Raw genomic sequence first — 19,980 nt, forward strand, 5'->3', positions numbered from 1 at the left:
ATTTGACCTTTAATGAGAATAAAGCCAGTTTAAAACTAATCTTAACTGCAGTGAGACAAAAAGAAAAGAATAATCACATGGTGGGTGATGATAACTGTTTCTGGTGTATCGCCCAGATCTGCTGAGCTGATTGTGTCCTTTTAAGATATAACAATTATTAGCGGTGTCAGCTGAATTTCCCAGCGTCCTCTGAGCTGGCTTTTGTAACGGCACAGTCAACTCATTTCAAGTCAAACCTGATGAAAGATAAGAGATCAAACAGATAGATGCGGCTCTTCTTGGTTCTGCTTCACAGTGGATGACTCCAAATAAAGATACAAAAAACACACGTGGAGTCTGTTTTCTGCTACTGTTTTATTTAATCTGTTCAGTACTGGAGTTTCATGGACCAAACAATGGCACAACACTGCGTTACAGTTCCTCTCTTTGGGTACAACCGACTAACACAAACGTAAAAATTATTCCTCTACAAATTGGACTAAAGTACAAACATACACAATCTCGTTCTCTATCACAGGCACCCAGCACAAAAACTCACTTCTCACACACACACACACAGAAACACACACTCTCACAAACTGCACACATTCTCATACACACACACCCTTTCACAATAGAATACATTCTCAGGAAAAAACAAACAAACAGTCAATTATAAATTTCATTTCATATCATTTTTTTCAGCTCTCACATTGAGCCCACCTCTGACAGGAAGTGGGCCGTACCATGACACGTCTGTGTGGCAGCTGTCCAATAAGGCCGTTACAACACTTAATGACAGTTTCCCATGATCCAGTGGATTCACTGCATGGTTAGAAAGAGGAGTCAGAGGGAGGAATATGGGCCAATCTGCACTAACGTACAGTTTTTGAAAATATTTTTGCATTTTGTGACCAGTTAATTTAAACTTTTATCGCCTTATTTTGAAAAATTGTGCTAACTTTGACCAAGTCTTGTCACAATGGACCATATAAGGTTTTGCCAGCTTCAGCCCCTTCACTGGAAATGCTCTGCATGATTTCAAACCTTCTTCAATGGTGCAGCTCTTTAATGGATCCCTACCTTTGGGTATTTAAAAACCCTACACTAAAGACATCTCACATATACAGCAGGCTTGCGCTACCAATGACTACACAGCAGTTGATTGACAAGCTGCTATTATGACTTCAATAACTGATTCTTGCTGTTTCAGTGAACAAAATGTGTACCTAAAAGGCTTTTTCTGTTCTTTGAAAAAAGAAATGTTATCATTTTTCTAATTGTCTCATATTGTGATGAAACTTCTCTTTATTGACCATCAAGCGTGCAGTAAATTCTTGTTTACTCTAAAAATACACTGCAAACCTAGCTATCACCTCTTGCTCCCAAAATTACACAGATTGTTCCAGGAACAAGCTTATCTCTGCAAGATGGATCCACTTGATGATGGAAAGAATCAGTCCATCTAGTTTTCAAAAATAACTGAGAGATGACTGATATGACCCTTATTTCTGCACTTTAAGATTACACCAAGTTTGTGATTCTGTTGTAGCCAGTAGGTTGCTATAAATGATTATTTACATTTTGAAAAAGAAAAATTTGAAAAGCATCAAAAGCCAAACCAGATATTTCAGCAAAATAAAAACGAGTCTTGGTATATGAAACACTGCAAAGGAGCGCTTAATCATTTGTTTCAGGTTGCTTGAGCAGCCACAACTTCCAGTTAAGCCCTTACAGTCCAGTTGGTGGCGGTAATGAGCCTCAAGGTTGGATTGTCAACCGTCTCACGCAATAAAACGGCAGAAAAAGAAAAACAACCACAACAACGATGGCTGATTTCTGAGTACCATATATTCACACATATATCCACATCGCCAACTACTGGCCTGGCATGGCCACTACATCGTTGTGACTTGTCCTCTTGGAGTCGTATGAACGCGGGTTGTTTTCACGCCATCCCTATGCGCCATCCTCATGTAAACGGGGGTGGCTTTTGGAAACGCAAAGGAAGAATCTTTGCGGGAGTCTCCGTGTAAACTTGCAAAGAGGCCTCACCGTGGCTTAGCTTCAGTTTAAGAGCCTGAAAAGAAACTAATATTCTTGTAACTAAGGGGTCTGAAATTCGCTAAAATAACATCATGATTCAGATTAGTAAAAAGTTTAGCTTGTCAGGTGTGTCATGATAAGGAAAAGAAAACAACTGTTCAAATGTTAGGTTAATGGAGGCGGGGTTCATCATTTCTGATGCATTCCAGAAAGTCAGGAAATATAAACGCTGATTGTCTTTGTGTGTCTTGGTGTAAATATTTGATCTAGAGCTGATTGTTAGCTGCTCTTTATGTTGATATTTGTTCATGGGGAGATATAAATCTTTCAAATGTCAGTTTGCCTCTGATTGGAGCAGGGAGGTTGTGATCTGCCTGTTTTTGCTCCTCATACAAACTGCATTTTTCAGGCCATGTTATCTTATTCCCTTGTAATTAAAAGTCAGTTTCTCATGAAAGTAGATGCATGCACTGAAATGAAGGCCACTCAATATCTTGTGTCTTGAAAAATACAAATCACCCACCATGATTTGTATTTAACAGGCTGAAACTTGCAAAACCTCCAGCATGGTCCTGTATTTTGACTGTTTTTAATACACACAGATACCTCCTCATGCTCAGCACAAGGACTGACAACTTCCTCTTTTTTGGACAGTGACACTCAACAGGAGTTTTGATGGGCTTTGACACCAACAAGGGACTAAACATCAGTATTTTTAACATCTGCATGAGAAGTTTGCCTATTTTTTTAAAAAAACACGACACACAGTTGAAGCTTACAGTTGAAGCAGCAAGTGCTACAGACTCAGACACTCAGATAGGAGGCGCTCATTCTGACTGTGTCCCTACCACTACATTCACCTCCGGACCAACACTCCAGTCACTCGTACACGTTTCACACCCTCCATGTTTTACACTGTACATATTTTCAACTCCACTCGCATTGTGCAGATACAGAGTCCATCTTCAATACGCGGTATAGGTTTCATAGGCATATTAGTACCACTGGGAATGACACAGAAACATTAAGTTGGGTTATAAAGGAAAGCATAGTATACACACTATGCTTCTTGTTTAATGGAGAGCTTGCATTGTAGTGAATGCTAATATCTTGAGTAGTTTTTTAGACATATACTGTTGTAGTATGTAATGTATGTATAATGCCATCATACAAGAAGCCTTTATGGTGATGCTTCCTCTCTCTGGCAGCTATGTTTGAGGGATGAAGCAGGACTCGGCAGTGAAAACACAGACACGCTGTAGTGGCGGTAAAAAGTTAGAGCCATCCAATGATTCAAACTGTCTCCGTTTGTCTCTTTTATCCTCTGTGCACAATATTTTTTCTAAATCTCTACTTTTGAGATACTGAAGCTTAAAAGTTTTCCTTGCTGTGTGTGCAACTCGCTCAGAGGGGGCTCGGAGCTACAAAAACTGAGAGATTTGGGGGTTAACTGTAAGCTACAGAGTGGGAGCATTAACAGGAAACACAGCTGTCTTTCATGTGGCACATTTTAAAACAACACAAAAGGAAACAAACTCGTAACTTTTCCTACAGTTTAAAATATAAAATTCAAGTGCAATTAAAGTTCCAAATATTAGTTACATCACATACATTTCTCTCTAAAGTAACAATCTGTTACTTGCAGGTAGTTTATCTCATCTTGTTATATATCTTTTTTTTATTATTATTAAAAAAAATTACAATATAGACTTTGTAATTCACCCCATTTAATCTTTCCCTGTGCGCTAAAGGATAAAAACCACCCCCTGTGGAGTGGCTTCCCACTTGAACATTTCTCTCAAATATCTTTTAAAATGTGTTTTAAGTGCACCAACTGTTCCCTCGTGCACATCGGGGCCCATCATAAAATCCAATTTAGGATACATACTCGTACACCGTGTGGGCGGAAGGCATGTCCACAAAAACATACACATCTTACATATTTGTACGTCAAATGCATCTAAAACATCTTCGACGGGGGTCTCTGCAAGTTCTGACATGTTCAGTATAAATATTACAAAAAAAAAACAACGACAAAGAAAGAAAGCAGGAGGAAGGAAGGAGTGAAGATGGTTGTTAATGGAAGTGTAGAAACCAGGGAATGGATAGGAGAGAAGAAGATGGGAAGGGTTTGACCGATATGGCTGCTAATCAAAATCTGGGGTATGATTTATTTAATGAGATTTAATTAAGTTTTGTGGTCCCAGTTATTTGTGGCTAAAGCTAGCTGGCTTAACATAGCATAAAGGAGAATAGGAAAAAACTAGCCTGGTTTCATCCAATGTTACAAAAATTCCACAGCTTTTGAAGAAACCTTCCTTAACGTTACACCTCACAGTCATCTGCAAAGAAGTTGGTCTCCACTTATGCTACTTTTTGGGTTTTAGTACATGTGACGCCCCTGCAGTTCCAAGGGTTTCCACTTGAGGCCATTTCCTAAAGCCAAGGACTACCCATTTAGATAAAATGCCCATTTTTTACAGCAGAACAAAACAAATTTACAACCTGATACAGAAACATTTTGCTCTCCATAGCGAATCCATTTTGATTATCTGATGGCTAGGAATTTGAAAAGTTGAGCAGCAGGTGGGCACGTTGGAGCTGTTTATCAGGACATTGAAAAAGCATTTAGTTTTGTAATTCAAATCCTGATACTACCAACACTTTAGTCGATTTCTTTCCTGCACCTGACTAAACAAGCCAGATCAGATGACAGGCGTTAGATATCAGTGCTTATTACGCGGCACATTTCCTTGTCGGTAATGCTAATGGTGTTGTAACGTTTGTTAACGGCGTTTGTAATGATGTGATTTTTAACAGTTATTCTCAACACTTCTGGTGAGTAGATTAGGTTTACTATGGCTGAAACCAGGCAACCTGCTTCCCAATTTACAACTGCAAGCTAAGCTAACTTAAGCTAAGCTAACAATATCCAACTTTTGACTCAATATCTTCCTTTTTTTTGTCATAACAACACTTCTAAAATATTGATCAGTCTTTTTTGATGTATCAATCTGTAAGAAATAAAACCCTTTAGATTTTCAGGCTTCAATGTGGCGTAGGGATTGAGACAGCAACCACAACCACACCTCTTTAAAACCATGTGTAAAACCATGTGTCTTTCATCTTAGAAAAAAACTGGGTAGTCAATACATGCACTAATTTGACCAGATATTGCACTTTCACTGATGCAACCAGGTGGTCTGATGTTACCATTGTGATAAAGCACTCACTCTGGACATGTTTGGTATTAAAGTGTCTAATTTAAAGGCAAATTTAAACACCTAATATGTATCCTCAGCAGTTTCCAGCTACATTTTTGGAGTTGGAGTACTGGCCTTTAAAAACTCATATCGGTCAAACCCTACCCTGAAGGCAGCACTGACTGTAGGGAGGGGTCTCAGTTTTACAGATGGGAAGGCATCATGTGACAAATACAGGAAAAGAAGATGATTTGTCACAGGATGGGGCATACATGTTTAGAAAGACAGAGGGAGGGAGGGGTCACATTTAGGTTGCTGGATTTGGAATGACGCAGGATGACGGGGACTCCCCTCACAGGAGATTTGAGACCTCCCCCTTTTATTTGTACGGCCGTAGGAACCTGGTGACTTTGGAGCGCAGCAGCTTGATGAAGGAGCGAGGGAACATCTCTTTGGACTCCTGTGCCGTATACCTGAAGTAGTTCTGGGGATGAGCCAGCACGTCAAATAGAGCCTTTATAAGCTTCTTGTCCTGTTATGAAAACAAAGAGATCAATACAAACCTTTGTATTTTCAACAGCTACAGTGCAACTGATCAAACATGATACTAAATGATCTGAGGGACTTTCTTTACACTGTTGTCCTACTGACCCTGAAGTGATTCTTATTCACATAAACAGCTGTTTACTATCTCATACTTGCTGGTTTTGTCCACTCTGACAAGCAGATGTGTCAGATCTCTTGACTGCTTTAAAAAAGTCCCAAATATTATTTTAAAGCTGTGCTGTCTGGAGTTCCTCAGGGCTCAGACCATGGACATTTAAAGTTCTCTGTGTGCTTCATTTTGGGAGCATTTTTTGAAAATATGGAATCTCGCTCTGCTTTTACGCAGATGACACTCAAATATACCATAGCTTAAGAATCTGAGATTGAACTCTTACACATGACAGTGCTGAGGCCCCCCCTTGAAATCCTGGTGTATTTTTTCATAGGACAGAGGAAAACATGGCCTATACAGTTTTAAGATGCCCTAAAACAGTGGTTCCCAACCTGTGGGCCGCACCCCCCTGGTGGGCCGCAAAGGTAATCCAAGAGGGCCGCCAAATTATTTCTAAAATAAAATGATTTTATTTCTTTTATTTTCAGCTGTTTTGTTTTTGTTTGATTTTAAGTATCAGACACGTGACAAGCAAATGAGGGAGAGAAACTTTTGTTGTTATTGGCCGGACCACTTTGCAACAGGAACCCATTGTAGTGTTCAGTTCAATTCAATATGTTCAGTCTTCACTAAAAAAAAGAATGCATTACATGGCCTCCATGTTTTTGGGGCTGGAGGTTGGCTGCAAAAACTTTTGAGACTCAAAAGTGGGCCTTAAGTTCGAAAAGGTTGGGAACCACTACCTAAAACAACTATATTCTTGACCCACACTGGTAGATCCAAAGTCCATTTTAGGATACGAGGTCAAACTGGGTTAAAGGGTTTTTCTTTTAAGCATTTAGAAGTGATTTCTTCAGGTTTCAGGTTTCAGCCCCATATGACTGTAGTAACGCACTGTACTTTACTTTACCTTCAGGATCTCCTGGTGGTTCTCCGAGGCATAGAGCCTGCCGTCTCTTACTATGTCCTCTATCAGCTGCTGGTAGTCCTCTGAAACACAACAGGGTGACATACTTATTACAATATCTGACACTTTCTCTTCCGTGTTTCAGAAAATATCTGAAACAACAACTTATCCTTCCATGAGCAATAAAAATTAGAAATTGAGTAAAATCCCTCACCGTCGTAGGTGACATATGGGACTTGAAATCCTTTGCCACTGTTTCCCTCGTTGGACTTGAACTGAATCCAGAGTTTCCGTGAACGAGAGGTGAAGGCAATGGGCCTCTCATAGGTCTGACATGTCTCATAGGTTGTGATGGAGGTGGACAGAGCTGGAGAAGAAGAATAAAGTCAAAAGACTGTGTCAAACTGACATTTTTCAAAGAGTGAAAGTGCCCTAATCGAACTGGAACCGCTCTGTTCTGTACAGTACACAATCTGTTTTTTAGGATAGAACCATGACACAAAAACTATGCTATTTTTCTTACCACTCTTCCTCATGACCAGCACGTCTCCACACTCATCCTCGATTGGGAGGAAAATCTCTGGCACCACAATGAGAATGCGCCTCTTGTGTGGAGGATTGATGATCCAAACACAGTCCACATTGGAAGGGTAATCTCCAGGGTAGTTCGGTGACTCGATGTAACCTGTGTATTCACCCAGCTCACCTCCACACAGCTGATCTGAGGGCAAAATTACAGAAATGTTACGATCAGCTTGATTTTAGTTAATCATCTTTTTTTTTAATGAGGGTGTCAACTGAAATGTGAAGAAGAAGAACCCATGTTCATGTTTAACAGTTTTTACTTTTGCAATGCGACACATTGGTGGCTCCATCGAAGTCTGTAGTGGTGTTTCCCGGGCAGGTGATGCAGTAGTTCTGACCAAACTCAGACTGGTACGTCCCTACAGGGCAGCGGATGCAGCGGTGTGTGCTGGAGTTGTAGTAATGACCTGGAGCACAGTGCACTAAGGAAAGGAGCAGGGAGGCAGTGAGCACACAGCACAAACTGAGTGAAGATAAACAGCACACCATCTTTAGGATGCATCACACAGCTGGGATTTTATTCACGCACAGATTGCAGAAGAGGCAGATAAACGAAGCATAAACAACCCCGTATAGATGACTTTATTGTGCAAACTGGCAGCGCGCACACATCTGCTAAATCCTTTATGATGACATTAGCGATGAAAGTGCTGACAAATGGCTTGTCTCTGTGCAAATGTCAGTATTAACATACAGAGTTTCTGAGTGGCAGATAAAAACCTCAAATCATGAAGGAGGAAGTCAGCAGTCTGTGGAACAATAAACAAGATGTAGAGTTTACAGGATGGCCAGCAGCCTATACAAAACGTATAAGCTAATAGGCGATTATACACCACAATATCTGACATACTCAGAGTTCTTCAGTCTAAAAAGCTAACCCCACAATATTCAGTGAGTTTTTTAAAGATTTAGTCATTAAAAGAAATGTGAGGTAATAGTTCTGGGATGACACAAAACCAAAAACATAAACCTTGCTGCAGCTATGAATAAAAAGTCTGGCCTCACAGGGGTGTGTCCAAAGGGGAATGGATGGTGGCACTGCCCTCTGTTGAAATCTGATCGGCCACCCCAGGTGCCACTCCAGAATAGAGGCTGACCTTTATTCGGGATTCCCGTGAGACAGGAGTCAACTTTACTTTTAATCACATGATTGGGACGGTACAGGATAAAAAGTTAATGAGAGCAGACAGGAGTCGGAACCAATCAAGAAGATAAAATATGAATGTGACATGCACCGCCATTTTGTAGTTTATTTCCAATAAGCCTACAATGTAATGCAAGTAAAAAAGAACTACACTATCCAGAAGCCAACAGTAAACAGTCTAAAAAAGAATGAAAAGAAAATCAAATCAAATTCAATAAATTAAAAAATAAAAATAAAAAAATTAAAAATTAAAAATAAAAGAAGATAAAGAAATGGGGGCGTAACAGGAGTGGGAGTCATTTTACCAGGAGTGGGACGGGACAGGAGTGAAAATCCACTCCCATGTCACTCTATACTCCAGAAATCTAAGAAATGATTGGCCTTTTCAGTGGTAGGGCTTTAGTTAAAATAAACTATTGAAGCCGTGTTTTAACAGGCTGGCGGTAGATTTCTTTGTATCTAAAGCTACCTCGTTTCCTTATTCCTGGTGCATTTGACTGTGGCTCCTGACTAATATTTTCTGTTTTAACCCATAAAAAACACCAAAGTATATAAAAAAAAAACCCATTGGTTCAGTCACAAGAACTGTCTGACCATAGATCTAACAGTATCAGAAACATTAAACTCAAACCCTCCCTGGATTTTGATTTGCTGTGGAGGCATCGTGTGGAAGCTCAGACACATGCTCCATGGCTCTTTTGGAAAAGATGTGTCTTTATTGGATAAACAAAATATAATTTAACATGAACTGTAGGCTCAAAGTCTTACCTTTGGCTTCACAGTCCCTGAAGGTGACGGATCCTTCGTATTTGGTCATGAGGCCTCCTCCACAGGGGAAGCAGAGGACCCGGCCTGGCTCTGGCTGGTAGGAGCCCAGTTGACAGGCCTGACACGGACGGAAACCATCAGTGGAGAAATGACCGGCTGGACACTGACCTGAGGGGAGGATGGAGAACAATAACATCCTTAAATTTTGTGTCTTTTTTACCACAATTATAGATTCAAAGACCTCTGTGAGGTGTGGTATGTATGGTATCAGATGCATGTAATATTTTCTCCTGTACTTTGCATTTAAGGCCGCAAGGGGGCGCCAAACCATCATGGCTGTGTTTCTGTGTCTGAGATGGTGATTTACCTCCGCACTGAGACACATTCTTGGCCCCAGCGATGCCTTGCCCTTCAGTACTCGGACACGGCTCACAGGACAGCTGGCCCACTGTGTCCTGATACGTGCCCGGAGGACACTGCACACACTGCTCCTGCTCCCCGCTGTAGAACGTTCCCACACCGCAGCTCACTAAGGAGGAGGAGGAGGAGGAAGAGGAAGATGCATGCTTCATTATCACAGAAGAGTTACAACACTGCATTAAGCCACATCTTACAGGAACTCACCACACTTCCCGTCTCTGAGGACTTGACCCGTGCTGCAGGCCTCGGCACCATCAGGAGCCCTGGACGGTTTCTGAGCCACTTCGTACTCGGTCCCTGAGAACTGGATGTAGAACTGCTGCTTGTTGATGGACTTCCTGAGCGTCCGCATGGCGCTCTGCAGCTTCTGCTTCATCCTCTCCCGCACACAGTCCACATTACATGAGTCTGAGGGTCAAAGTACAGTTGTTACATCCCATTTTGTCCATGGTTTGGTGAAGAAACTTAATGACTTCTCATCTCTGTACAGTCCGTTAGCTCAACGGTAAAGAAAGTACAACCCACCAGAAGCTTCCTCCTCTTTCATCTCCATCTCAAACTCTGCTGTGATGTGGGAAACTTCTTTCGTGGGTGATTTGCGCCCTCGTCTACGCTTCTTTGACGAGTCACACTTGAGGTTGACAAAAGTTACCTGGCAGTCATCGGTGCAGGGGAACTGTCCTCCTTTGAGGTGAAAGCAAAGAAATGGAGAGTGATGAGGAAGAGATGGAGAAGGAGGAAAAGACACAGATCACCTGAGTGTGAGGAGATCTTTACCTTGCAGGTTCTGTCTGGATGAGTCTCTGTGTTTCTCCTTGTTTCGGGGTCTGAGGTGACACTTGGCGTCTTTGATCTTGAACCTTGCCTTCTGTTTGATGGGTGGGGCCAGAGTGTCTTGATTCATACAGAGCAGAAAGGAACACTTTTTATTATCGAAGAGAATGAGCAGATACAGCAGCATCATTATTCTGGTTTTCAAACATTTGAATATTCATTTCACATTCACACGCACTGCCTCAGTAAGAATGTAAAGGTTCATAAAAAACTTGTCACTTGTAAACTTTGGCTTGTGAAGGGATGCAATGTTCAAAATCTGCAAAATTAGGTAAACTGTGTTATTAATCCAGAGGTAAATGACTGCATGGACTTATAACAGGCCTGGGACAACTAAATCTGATAAATTTTGGTGTTTTTATTTTGGTTGGGTTTACAGTTTACAATTCACAGTTTCATTCAACAAATGCTTTTGTCCAACAGAAGGAAGACAGAAAGAAACCTAATTAGTGGGACAACAGTGCTACAAGTTATTCGGCTCTGCGGGTGCTACCATTAAGTGCAGGATTTTTTTTAAATAGTGTAGAATAATCTAGCCAACTCATGAAAAAATAATAGCTGCAACAACATACTTCAACCTTCCACAACATTCAATAATTAGTGCTGACGATTCACTAAGGACTGAGTCTTAGACCTTTTGATTCATTCTACCCCTGAGGACAAAGGGAAGAAGAGTCAGATTAAGTGAACAGATGAGTCTTTAGACATCTCTTAAAAGTAGAAAGGGACTCTGCGGATTGCATAGAATTAGATAATTCATGGGTGATTGGGTGGTTAAAGAATGTCAGAGAATAAGGAAATGCTTCCATGAGCAGTATAGAAAATTAGGCAAGAAGGGCTTTTACTGCTTCGATTGAACCAACAACATGTCTGCATCTTACACCTCACCATATCCCACCTTTAACAGCAGACCCAAGATCATGATCCAGGATCTCTTGCAGATGCTTCATCCACATCTACTGATAGCAATATTTCATCCTAAACACTTAAAATGACTTTTTCCCATCATGCTTAGCATACCTGCACAGGTGGGTAAAGCAGCAGTGGCGTTCCTCTTCTGGGGTGCTTTACCAGGCTGAACTGGGACACCGCAGCTCAGTGTGTAGCTGTTCTCTGAGTCTGCAAAAAACACACAAATCACTCACGTTAGTCTCCAGCCAGAAGAAAAGTAATCGCTGATGATAATTATAGTGAGAGGTTTGAGACTCTTCTGAATTTCTTTTGCAGGACTGTGTTTGATTTGGCGCGATGCTGAGGCCGCGACACTGTTCTGAGGATTAAAAAGAATCTCACAAATGCAGAACGACTTTCTTTCCTCCTCAAACTCTGCTGCCATGTGATCTCAAACCCTCAGTGAGAAATAAAGGCCCAAATGAAACATCTATGAATCCTGTCCGCCTACCTGCACACACACACATTCACAGACACATTTCTAGTATGAAATGAAGGATGAAGCCTCCGAAGGTCATAAAAAGCGTGATGATTAAATAAGAGCCGAGCTGAATTCAGCCACAGGAATTCACATCGCTCCTTCTCCCGAAAATTAAAACTCACTCCAAAAGGACAGAATAACAAATATTTCACCTCCTGCCTCGTAGCTGTTCATCATTCTCACACCACGGCCGCCAAGCAAAACCGACCGAGCGCCACGCTTTGGAAAAATGGTGTGATCAAAGAATGTAATCAATTTACAGATGTGTGTTAAGTACTATCACAGGAGGAGGAGCGGCATGGCAGCCAAAGTGCTGCGAAGTGTGAAGCCAAGAAAACCACACAGAGAGGAAAACACATCAGTCTGAGTGGAGAGCCCCCCGAGGAGGCTACGAACACAGAGACGCAGAGACACAGAGAGTGATGTGCTTCATTTAACACCAGCAGCTTGGAAAAGAAAAAGGAAAGGATGGGATAGAGAGCTGTGTGTGCACTCTCTGACCACCAGAGGGCAGCAACGTGTGCAGCATGTCAGATAAAAGTATACATATGAGGGGGAGACATGCAGCGAGGGAAGGAAACAGCTTGGTGATTACTTTTAAGCTGTTTTTATTCAGTTAAATTTTTATTTTTCTTCTGAAATAAGTTAGGCAGAGATTAAAAAATATTTCCTCAATCCTTTATTTTTTTCTTTTAACTAAAACTCCCTCAAATTTTGACTACTTTGTTTGACAAGACACATGAAAAAATACATAAAATACCTTGACTAGCTAAGAGTGCTTTGGATGTAGACATTCTTTTTTCTTTCTCTTCACATTTTATCTTATCTTTCTTTATCTTTCTCACTCTTTTAACTAATTTTTATTTTCCATACTTCTACTAATCAATGATGTATTTATATTTCAAGTTTGTTTTAAATTCTTATTGTTATCCTTTTAGCATGGATTTAGTAATGGACAATGTGATTGCACTGAAGTCCATCGTAAGAAGTGAGGCAAAAAACCTTCCCCTAAGGGTTCGTATTCAGTACGGTCATGACGCTCTTAATCCAACTCATGATCCCTGTTAGTGGGTAAACAATCTAAAGCTTGGTGAATACTATGTTATGAAGAGCTGAGAGGATCGAAAGCAACGTTACTATGAACTCCTGGTTATCTCTGTGGTAACTTTTCCTAAACCTCCTGCTTAAAACCCCAAAAAACCTTTTTTCTGGATGATACCTGAGTGATAAAGAGTTAACTTGTCATTAGATGTTCCCTCAGTGGGAAAAATCCATGGTGAAAATTTTTGTGTTGTTTTTTAACATTCAGTGCCTCTAAAACTTAACTTTTCTGAAAAATGAACACTTGCAAAAAAAAACAGTATGATCTGAACTGACTATGACAGAGAGAATTTTTGAGAAAAAATAAGATTAGTTCTGTATCTTTAATTTTTACATTGAGCCAGGTACCATCCGTAAGTGAAGGTCATCAAACGCATATCTTTGGTATAGCACTGTGAGTGTGTGTTTGATGTAAATTAGAGAGGGTGTGTACAGGAGTTCTATTACTTTGAACTGTTTTGTTGAGGATTTTCTTGGGGAAAAAAGTCTGGTCCTGGATTTGTGTTGAACTGATTCAGGAGTCAGTGGTTAGGATTAGGAAGGGGGTTATGTTTAGGCAGAATGGTTAGGGTTAGGCTGAGCTGTATGGAAATGACTATAAGCCTGTGTAAATACCTGAAAGAGAGGTAAGTCAACATGTATGTATGTGTGTGTGTGTGTGTGTGTGTGTGTGTGTCTGTGCGTACCTGCAAGGAACAGGGCATTGGAGGGGCAGGAGAGTGAGCAGACCTCCGCTCCCCCGCTCTTGGCACAGGTCAGCTGGGCTCTGGGCGCTGGCTTCCCATTGGGCAGACACTTCACCGCCTCTGAGGAAGACACAGAGTCACATCACCACACACACGCACACACTCTCTGACACACAGAGGGACAGATCTGGTGCTTACCGATGCAGTCCTTCTTGTTCCAGTGGAGCTTCTGTCCAGGTGGACACACGCACTCGTAGCTGCCCTGTGTGTTTATGCAGCCGTACTCACAGCTCCCGTTACTGATGCTGCACTCATCGATGTCTGAGACACAAACACAGAAAGCATGGTCAGATTAAAGCAGGAATACTGTGCTTTTATCTGCACTTCCATACATTTTGCACTTTAAAGAGGGGGCATTGTGATTTTTATAAGCTATATTTACTCATTTATAAATATACTGTCTCTTTAAGTATCCACAACTTCACAAAATGCCTTTCCTCTGTTTGGTCTGCCCTCTAGAGGCCTGTTAGGAGCAGCACCATTGGCCAACCTTGGTGTTTGAGGCCCCGTCCCATCCAACATGTAATGAACCAGTTATGGGATCCTCATGCTATGACCTCTTCATATCAGCAAACCTTGTATAAATATGGGAAAGCAGAGTACCCCCTCTTTAAGTCCCTTTTTAATTTTCAGATTTTGTCCCTTATTAGCCCCTTTTCTACTTTTTCTAATACATTCTATTATTCTTGCTTTATTTTTTTTTGTTTGTATGCTTATTTGTCAATTTATATTTGTGATTACTTAATGCTATTGTAATTCTGTCATCAGGAAAATAGGAAAATGCATCATATAATGTGACACAGTTGAGTAAACCAATAGGCTACAGCCCTGGAATGAATATAAAGTCGTGGTGACTTCAATCTTCAATTTTCCACGTAATTTAGACCTTGACCTTTGGGACTCTCACCTCCGCAGTGAGTGAGACCGTACAGGATATATCCTTTATTGCACAGGCATTCAAAGCTGCCAGGGTAGTTGATGCAGGTGTGGTCACAGGTTCTCTCAAAGGAGCACTCATCGATATCTGAGGGGATAGAGAGAAACATGAAATGTAAAAAATAAAAAAAGGGTTATAAAATAACCCTGCCTGCCTGTTAGTGCAGAAATCCTAGAGGACATGCTCTGATCACACACACATCTGCCCTGAAACACGACACAGCCAAGGCTTAAAACACCAGAATACCCCTTTAGATAAACTCAGTAGCGGATCAGTCATGGTCTAAATCAGTCCGATGAGAGCTCTCAGGTTCTGTCTGTCTGCATTAGTAAAGTAAATCACGTAAAGGTCAGCAGGATGAGTGGTTTACAGACATTTAGATCCCAATGACTCATCTCCAGACAAACAGAGAGCTCACAGAGGACTGAAGAGGCTGCCTCATTAATCACAGACCACATTATAGTAAACAAACACATGAGCTCCACTCTAAACCCACTCAAGAGCTCATTCTGACATCCGGAAAACTTCACTGGACCAAAGCTGAGAAGTTTCACATTCTTTTGATCTATGTGTGAGTGTGTGAGTGTGTGTGTGCGTGCATGCTGTGTTTATGTATTCTTGTCAAGCACCAAATAGTATTAACCTATCAGGAATGGAGGCCAGCATTTCAGGCTCACCTGGTTTATTTCAGGCTGTCCTGCCGGGGCTTTACGGGGGCTAAATATACGACCTGTTATAATGGAGTTTGTCATGAGGAGGAAGTAGTAAAGGCCTGCATGTTGGCTCGGTAAATACACCAGAGGGCTCAGGAGTAAGCTGCCTGTTTGGAGTTTATATAAAGTGACCTGCAGCTCACAGGAGCAATCTGACACTGTGCCATGGGCAGACAACATCTGAGAAATTATATTTATTTTTCTGAATTAAAAAAAAAGGACGTCTTCCTCAGTATTTCATTAGCCGTTTTAGATACCTATGCTTTTTATGATGTATTCCAGCCATGAGGAACTTTGGGCTCATTTTAAATTCTAGCGCCCCCTGTGGAGAAGACGTGCCTTTATGCAAAGGGAAGGATTTTTTTTCCCTTGACCAATAATTTTTTTTTTTTTTAATTCTTTCTTTCTGTCTTTGATTTTTATTTCTGTCATTCTTTCTCCCTTTTTCCTTGTTTTTTTTCTTTCTTTTAGTCCATTTTTTGCTTTTTCTTTTAGGATTCATTTAATAATAGTAGTTTTTTTTATTTCTCTTACTTCTTTCATTCTTTCCTGAGTTTCTTTCTTCTGTTTCTTCCTTTCTTTTTTTATTTTCTTCCTTTTGCAGTGTTCCTTTTTTGCTTGCCTTTTTCTTTTTTCTTTACTTTTCATACTGTTTTTTTTTTATTTTATTTTAGTCTCTTTCTCTCTTTCTGCCTGAAAGTTCTGCTTTCTTTCTTTCTTTCTTTCTTTCTTTCTTTCTTTCTTTCTTTCTTTCTTTCTTTCTTTCTTTCTTTCTTTCTTTCTTTCTTTCCCACAGTCCCTCTTTCTGTTTTCTTTCCTTATCCCTTAATTTCTTTCCTTTCTTTTATTACCTTTTTGTCTTTCTTAATTCTTTGGTTTTTTTTCTGTCTTTCAGTGTTAAATTTCTGTTGCTTTGTTTCTTTCTTTTTCCTCTTTTTCCTTTTCCAACTTCCTCTTTGCTTTCCTGTTATATTGTAATGTCATTTCCCCTCTTTCCTTTCCCATTTCTCCTTTTTTTCCTTACCTTTTTCAGTCTTTTTGTCTTGCCCTTCTTTTTTGCTTGTTTTTCTTTTTTTTTAGTTTATTTTTCATTGTGCTATTGTGTTTGGTATTTTAGATTAATGAATGTAAAAAAAATATATAAATTGAATACCTAAATGACCCACCTTTTTCCAATGTAGCATACGGCACTTTGTGAGTCATCTTTACTCCAGGTAGAGGATTGAGAATTTCACCCTAATGTTTTAACTGTTCGTCAACTCACTGCAACTTTTTTTTCCTGACCTGTTCAGTGTGATGTGAACTCTACACACATTCATGGTCTGATCTACAACATCTGTGACGTACAGACATGTGAACTTCATCCAGTGAGTTTGCTTCACTTGTTTGGAACTTTTCTTTAAATACTGTGATGTCTGTAATCTTCTCCTATACTTATACTTCAATGAGGAAAGAGAAAAGGATGTGGGAACTTTGTTGACCTCTGATGTTGAGGTGTTTTTACAGAGATTGCCAACATTTATCAAACTTTTCTCCGTCTGTCTGCCGCTCTATAAATCTAGATTAAAAAGATTAATCTGTGGGAAACGATAATGAACGATTAATCTCCTGCTCTGCTTTCTTATCCTGCTCTGGCAAACTTTCCTGAGTGCATCACCCGGAGCTGTTTTCTCTGGATGAGCCAACTCGCAAAGAAAAGCGCTGACAAATTAAACATGATATTTCACTTTAAAGGTCACATCAGAGCCGAAACGGTGCAGATGTCAGTTACTGGGATGAGCTGGCATGGTGCTGCTGTGGCAAAGGTGTGTCGGAAACAGGCACTAATGTGGCTCACAGCTCTCAACGCCAGATTATTAAAGACTCATCTTGTTGTAGGCACAGTCATCCAACACACACAAGCGCTCACACTGTTTGATTGTTTGAGGACAGAAGCACCTCCAGGTTTTGTTGTTGATAAAAACCATTTCGTGTTTGTCTGCTCTGCCATCTTACATGTGTGAACTTGTTTGCAAGAATCTGCCTTTGGTTGTACCGACAAAGCTGCAGATCCATATTTATCTGTGTGCACACCCAGCAAAGGATGCAAACCACATGAGTGTAAACAAACAGGATCGTATTCTCAGACAGTTGGCTGTGCGTGGCTTTTAAATTCAGTTTTCTTCTAGATTTTGGCAGTTTGGGAGTCAGATATGGAAGCCTGATATAAACGTAAACTTGCACGCCATCTTCCACTGAATCTGATGAGATAATCGATACAAATTTCTTCTCTGTAAGCCAAGTAGGTCATCAGGGAAATTAGTCTCGTGTAACCCCTGGACTGTGAGCAGATGGAAAGTGTTCTTTTTCTTTTGACTGATGTCCTGCAGGATGTTCTGGTCCAGAGATCAAATTATTATTGATTCTCTGATTCTACTTTAGCAAAGAATCAAAGCTGCTCTGCGTCTCAACTTTCCCATTCACATATCGTCATCCTCATGATCACAGTGACAGTCGATGGTTTCAGGAACTGAGGGTGTTGCATTCAGACAGAAAACAGGACAGATGTGTAAGGATTGTTTACGACTTCTTTCCTCTTTCAACCTGGTTCCTACTTCGTGACACAGTGATGTCACTCACTGACCTTGGCAAGTGCGCTCATCAGTTAGCAGTTTGTGTCCTTTCTGACAGCTGCACTCGAAGGAGCCCACCGTGTTCCTGCAGAAGTGATCGCAGCCACCGTTGTTCTCCTGGCATTCATCAATGTCTGTGGAAAAAGTAAAAGAAAAAGAATTAAGAAATCATTCGTAAACTGGACTCAATTGGATTTCACCTAGTAAGCCTTGGGGTTTCATCTTGCTTTATGGTCTGATTGGGGTTCTAGCTTGAAGCAATGAGAAGACTGCATGTTCTGCATGCTACTTTGTATGGTTCATTTGTTGGTCATGGGCACCAAACTGGTCTTGTCTTCAGTGATATTTTTACTATTTTTGCTCCTGTGTTTGTCTGAAGATCCTACATTTAACCACGACCGCATTGTTTACATGTAAAATCAGCTGTTAGCAGCCTGTAGCATGTCCGTGCTAACTGGTGCAAGGCCTGATGTTTCCCCACAAGGTGAGAAGAAGGAGGTGAGGACGACATGCTGGTTTCCAGGTGTGAGCTAAGAAGCAACAACATCGACCTGTCCTTCCATCCATCGTTATTGGGAACGTAAGATCTATCTCCAATGAGATAGATGAGCTAGCTGTGCTAACCCAGCAACAGAGGGAATACCAGAAGGCAGAGTAGCATCATGCTATTCACTGACATGGCTAACAGAGCTAACACCAGACATCAACTCCACACTGGAAGAACTTCACCTGCTGTGAGCAGACAGGATCCAGGAGACAGAGACTGAACAGACTGCTGAAGAAGCTCAGTCCTGGACCCTGTGGAGGTGGAGGCTGGCTGAACTGGACAATGATGGACAAGCTGTCATCATCTATTTTCCTATGGACCTTTTTGCACTTCATATACACTTTCTTACTTTTGTTTTCTTGATTGCTGCTGTGATTCGTCTTGAATTTCCCCTCAGGGATAAAGTATTTTCTATTCAATTTTCTTCTATACATCATTCGCCATTACTGCCTGAAACCCTTTGTCACGTTGTGCTGAACCTATAGCTCAGCACCAGGAAGCTAGTTGGGTAGTTATGACAAAAGCCAACTGGCACTGCTAGTGTCATAAATAACTAACACAAACATCATCAACGTTCATTCATTCATCTTCTCCTGCTTATCCCTTTCAGGGTCACAGGTAGCTGGAACCTATCCCAGCTGTCTTAGCATGAAAGGCCGGGTACATCCTGGACTGGCTGACACACAGAGACAGACAATCTTTCATGCACATACTCACACTTCAAATAAAGCCTAAAATTCTAACAAATCATCACCAAAATGTCTTATACCATGAGAGAGTGTCTTTGTTCTCTTCTTCAAAAGTCTGAATGAGTGCAGTGGGAGAATAAAGTAAAAATGTAAAACCAGCAGGCATTTATTTGAAGGATTTGATTTCTTCCTGATCACGCTGTGAGAAAGTCTTCAGACACTGGTAGAAACATTCGCGTTGATCCTGAATAAGCAGATCAGCTGTTCCGGGACAAAGCGCCTTCTGAATCCCTGCAGAATAAAAACCAGGATACCTGAGCTCCGGTTCCAGGTGTGGAGCAGCGATCCAGAGGCACAGATTCTAAAATAATAATGAGGCGAATGCAGTCGGCCTGAGGCGACTCGCTCTGTGCCAACTGCAAACCTGCTGTCAGATCTGGTTTCACAAAACCAAACCATTCAACCTCATGCCCTGGCTCTCTCCTGCACGGTGCCCTCGCATGAACCGAGGCTGCACAGTCATGTCTACAGCTCTGTTTAAATAACCAGTGAGCATTTCTCTACTCCTTATGTCCTATTTATAGCATGTGCTCTCTATTTTGATCAGAGATTACGGCTCTAAAAACTCACTGGAGGAGAAGGCAGGGAGGGGATATCAG

At 41.0% G+C, this 19,980-nt stretch overlaps 1 protein-coding gene across 2 annotated transcripts in view; it reads right to left on the minus strand.

The window, feature by feature from the left end:
• Positions 1-1,949: 1,949 nt before the first annotated feature.
• The window catches only part of scube1 (signal peptide, CUB domain, EGF-like 1), a 118,837-nt gene continuing 100,806 nt past the window's right edge, over positions 1,950-19,980 (minus strand). For both annotated transcript variants that reach the window (XM_074698194.1, XM_074698193.1), the window contains 15 exons: positions 18,097-18,219; positions 14,731-14,847; positions 13,962-14,084; positions 13,764-13,883; positions 11,565-11,663; positions 10,488-10,604; positions 10,236-10,394; positions 9,915-10,118; positions 9,658-9,819; positions 9,291-9,458; positions 7,639-7,800; positions 7,317-7,514; positions 7,008-7,160; positions 6,797-6,876; positions 1,950-5,760 (listed from right to left, as the gene is read on the minus strand). In XM_074698194.1, the coding sequence (XP_074554295.1) occupies positions 5,608-5,760; positions 6,797-6,876; positions 7,008-7,160; positions 7,317-7,514; positions 7,639-7,800; positions 9,291-9,458; positions 9,658-9,819; positions 9,915-10,118; positions 10,236-10,394; positions 10,488-10,604; positions 11,565-11,663; positions 13,764-13,883; positions 13,962-14,084; positions 14,731-14,847; positions 18,097-18,219 (2,138 nt within the window). In that variant the 3' untranslated portion in view covers positions 1,950-5,607. The remainder of the gene's footprint in view (positions 5,761-6,796; positions 6,877-7,007; positions 7,161-7,316; positions 7,515-7,638; positions 7,801-9,290; positions 9,459-9,657; positions 9,820-9,914; positions 10,119-10,235; positions 10,395-10,487; positions 10,605-11,564; positions 11,664-13,763; positions 13,884-13,961; positions 14,085-14,730; positions 14,848-18,096; positions 18,220-19,980) is intronic.

The sequence above is a fragment of the Halichoeres trimaculatus genome, unplaced genomic scaffold (assembly GCF_033239565.1).
Source record: "Halichoeres trimaculatus isolate MK-OKI-2021-1 unplaced genomic scaffold, fHalTri1.1 fHalTri1_scaffold_21, whole genome shotgun sequence".
Classification (NCBI taxonomy): Eukaryota; Metazoa; Chordata; class Actinopteri; order Labriformes; family Labridae; genus Halichoeres; species Halichoeres trimaculatus.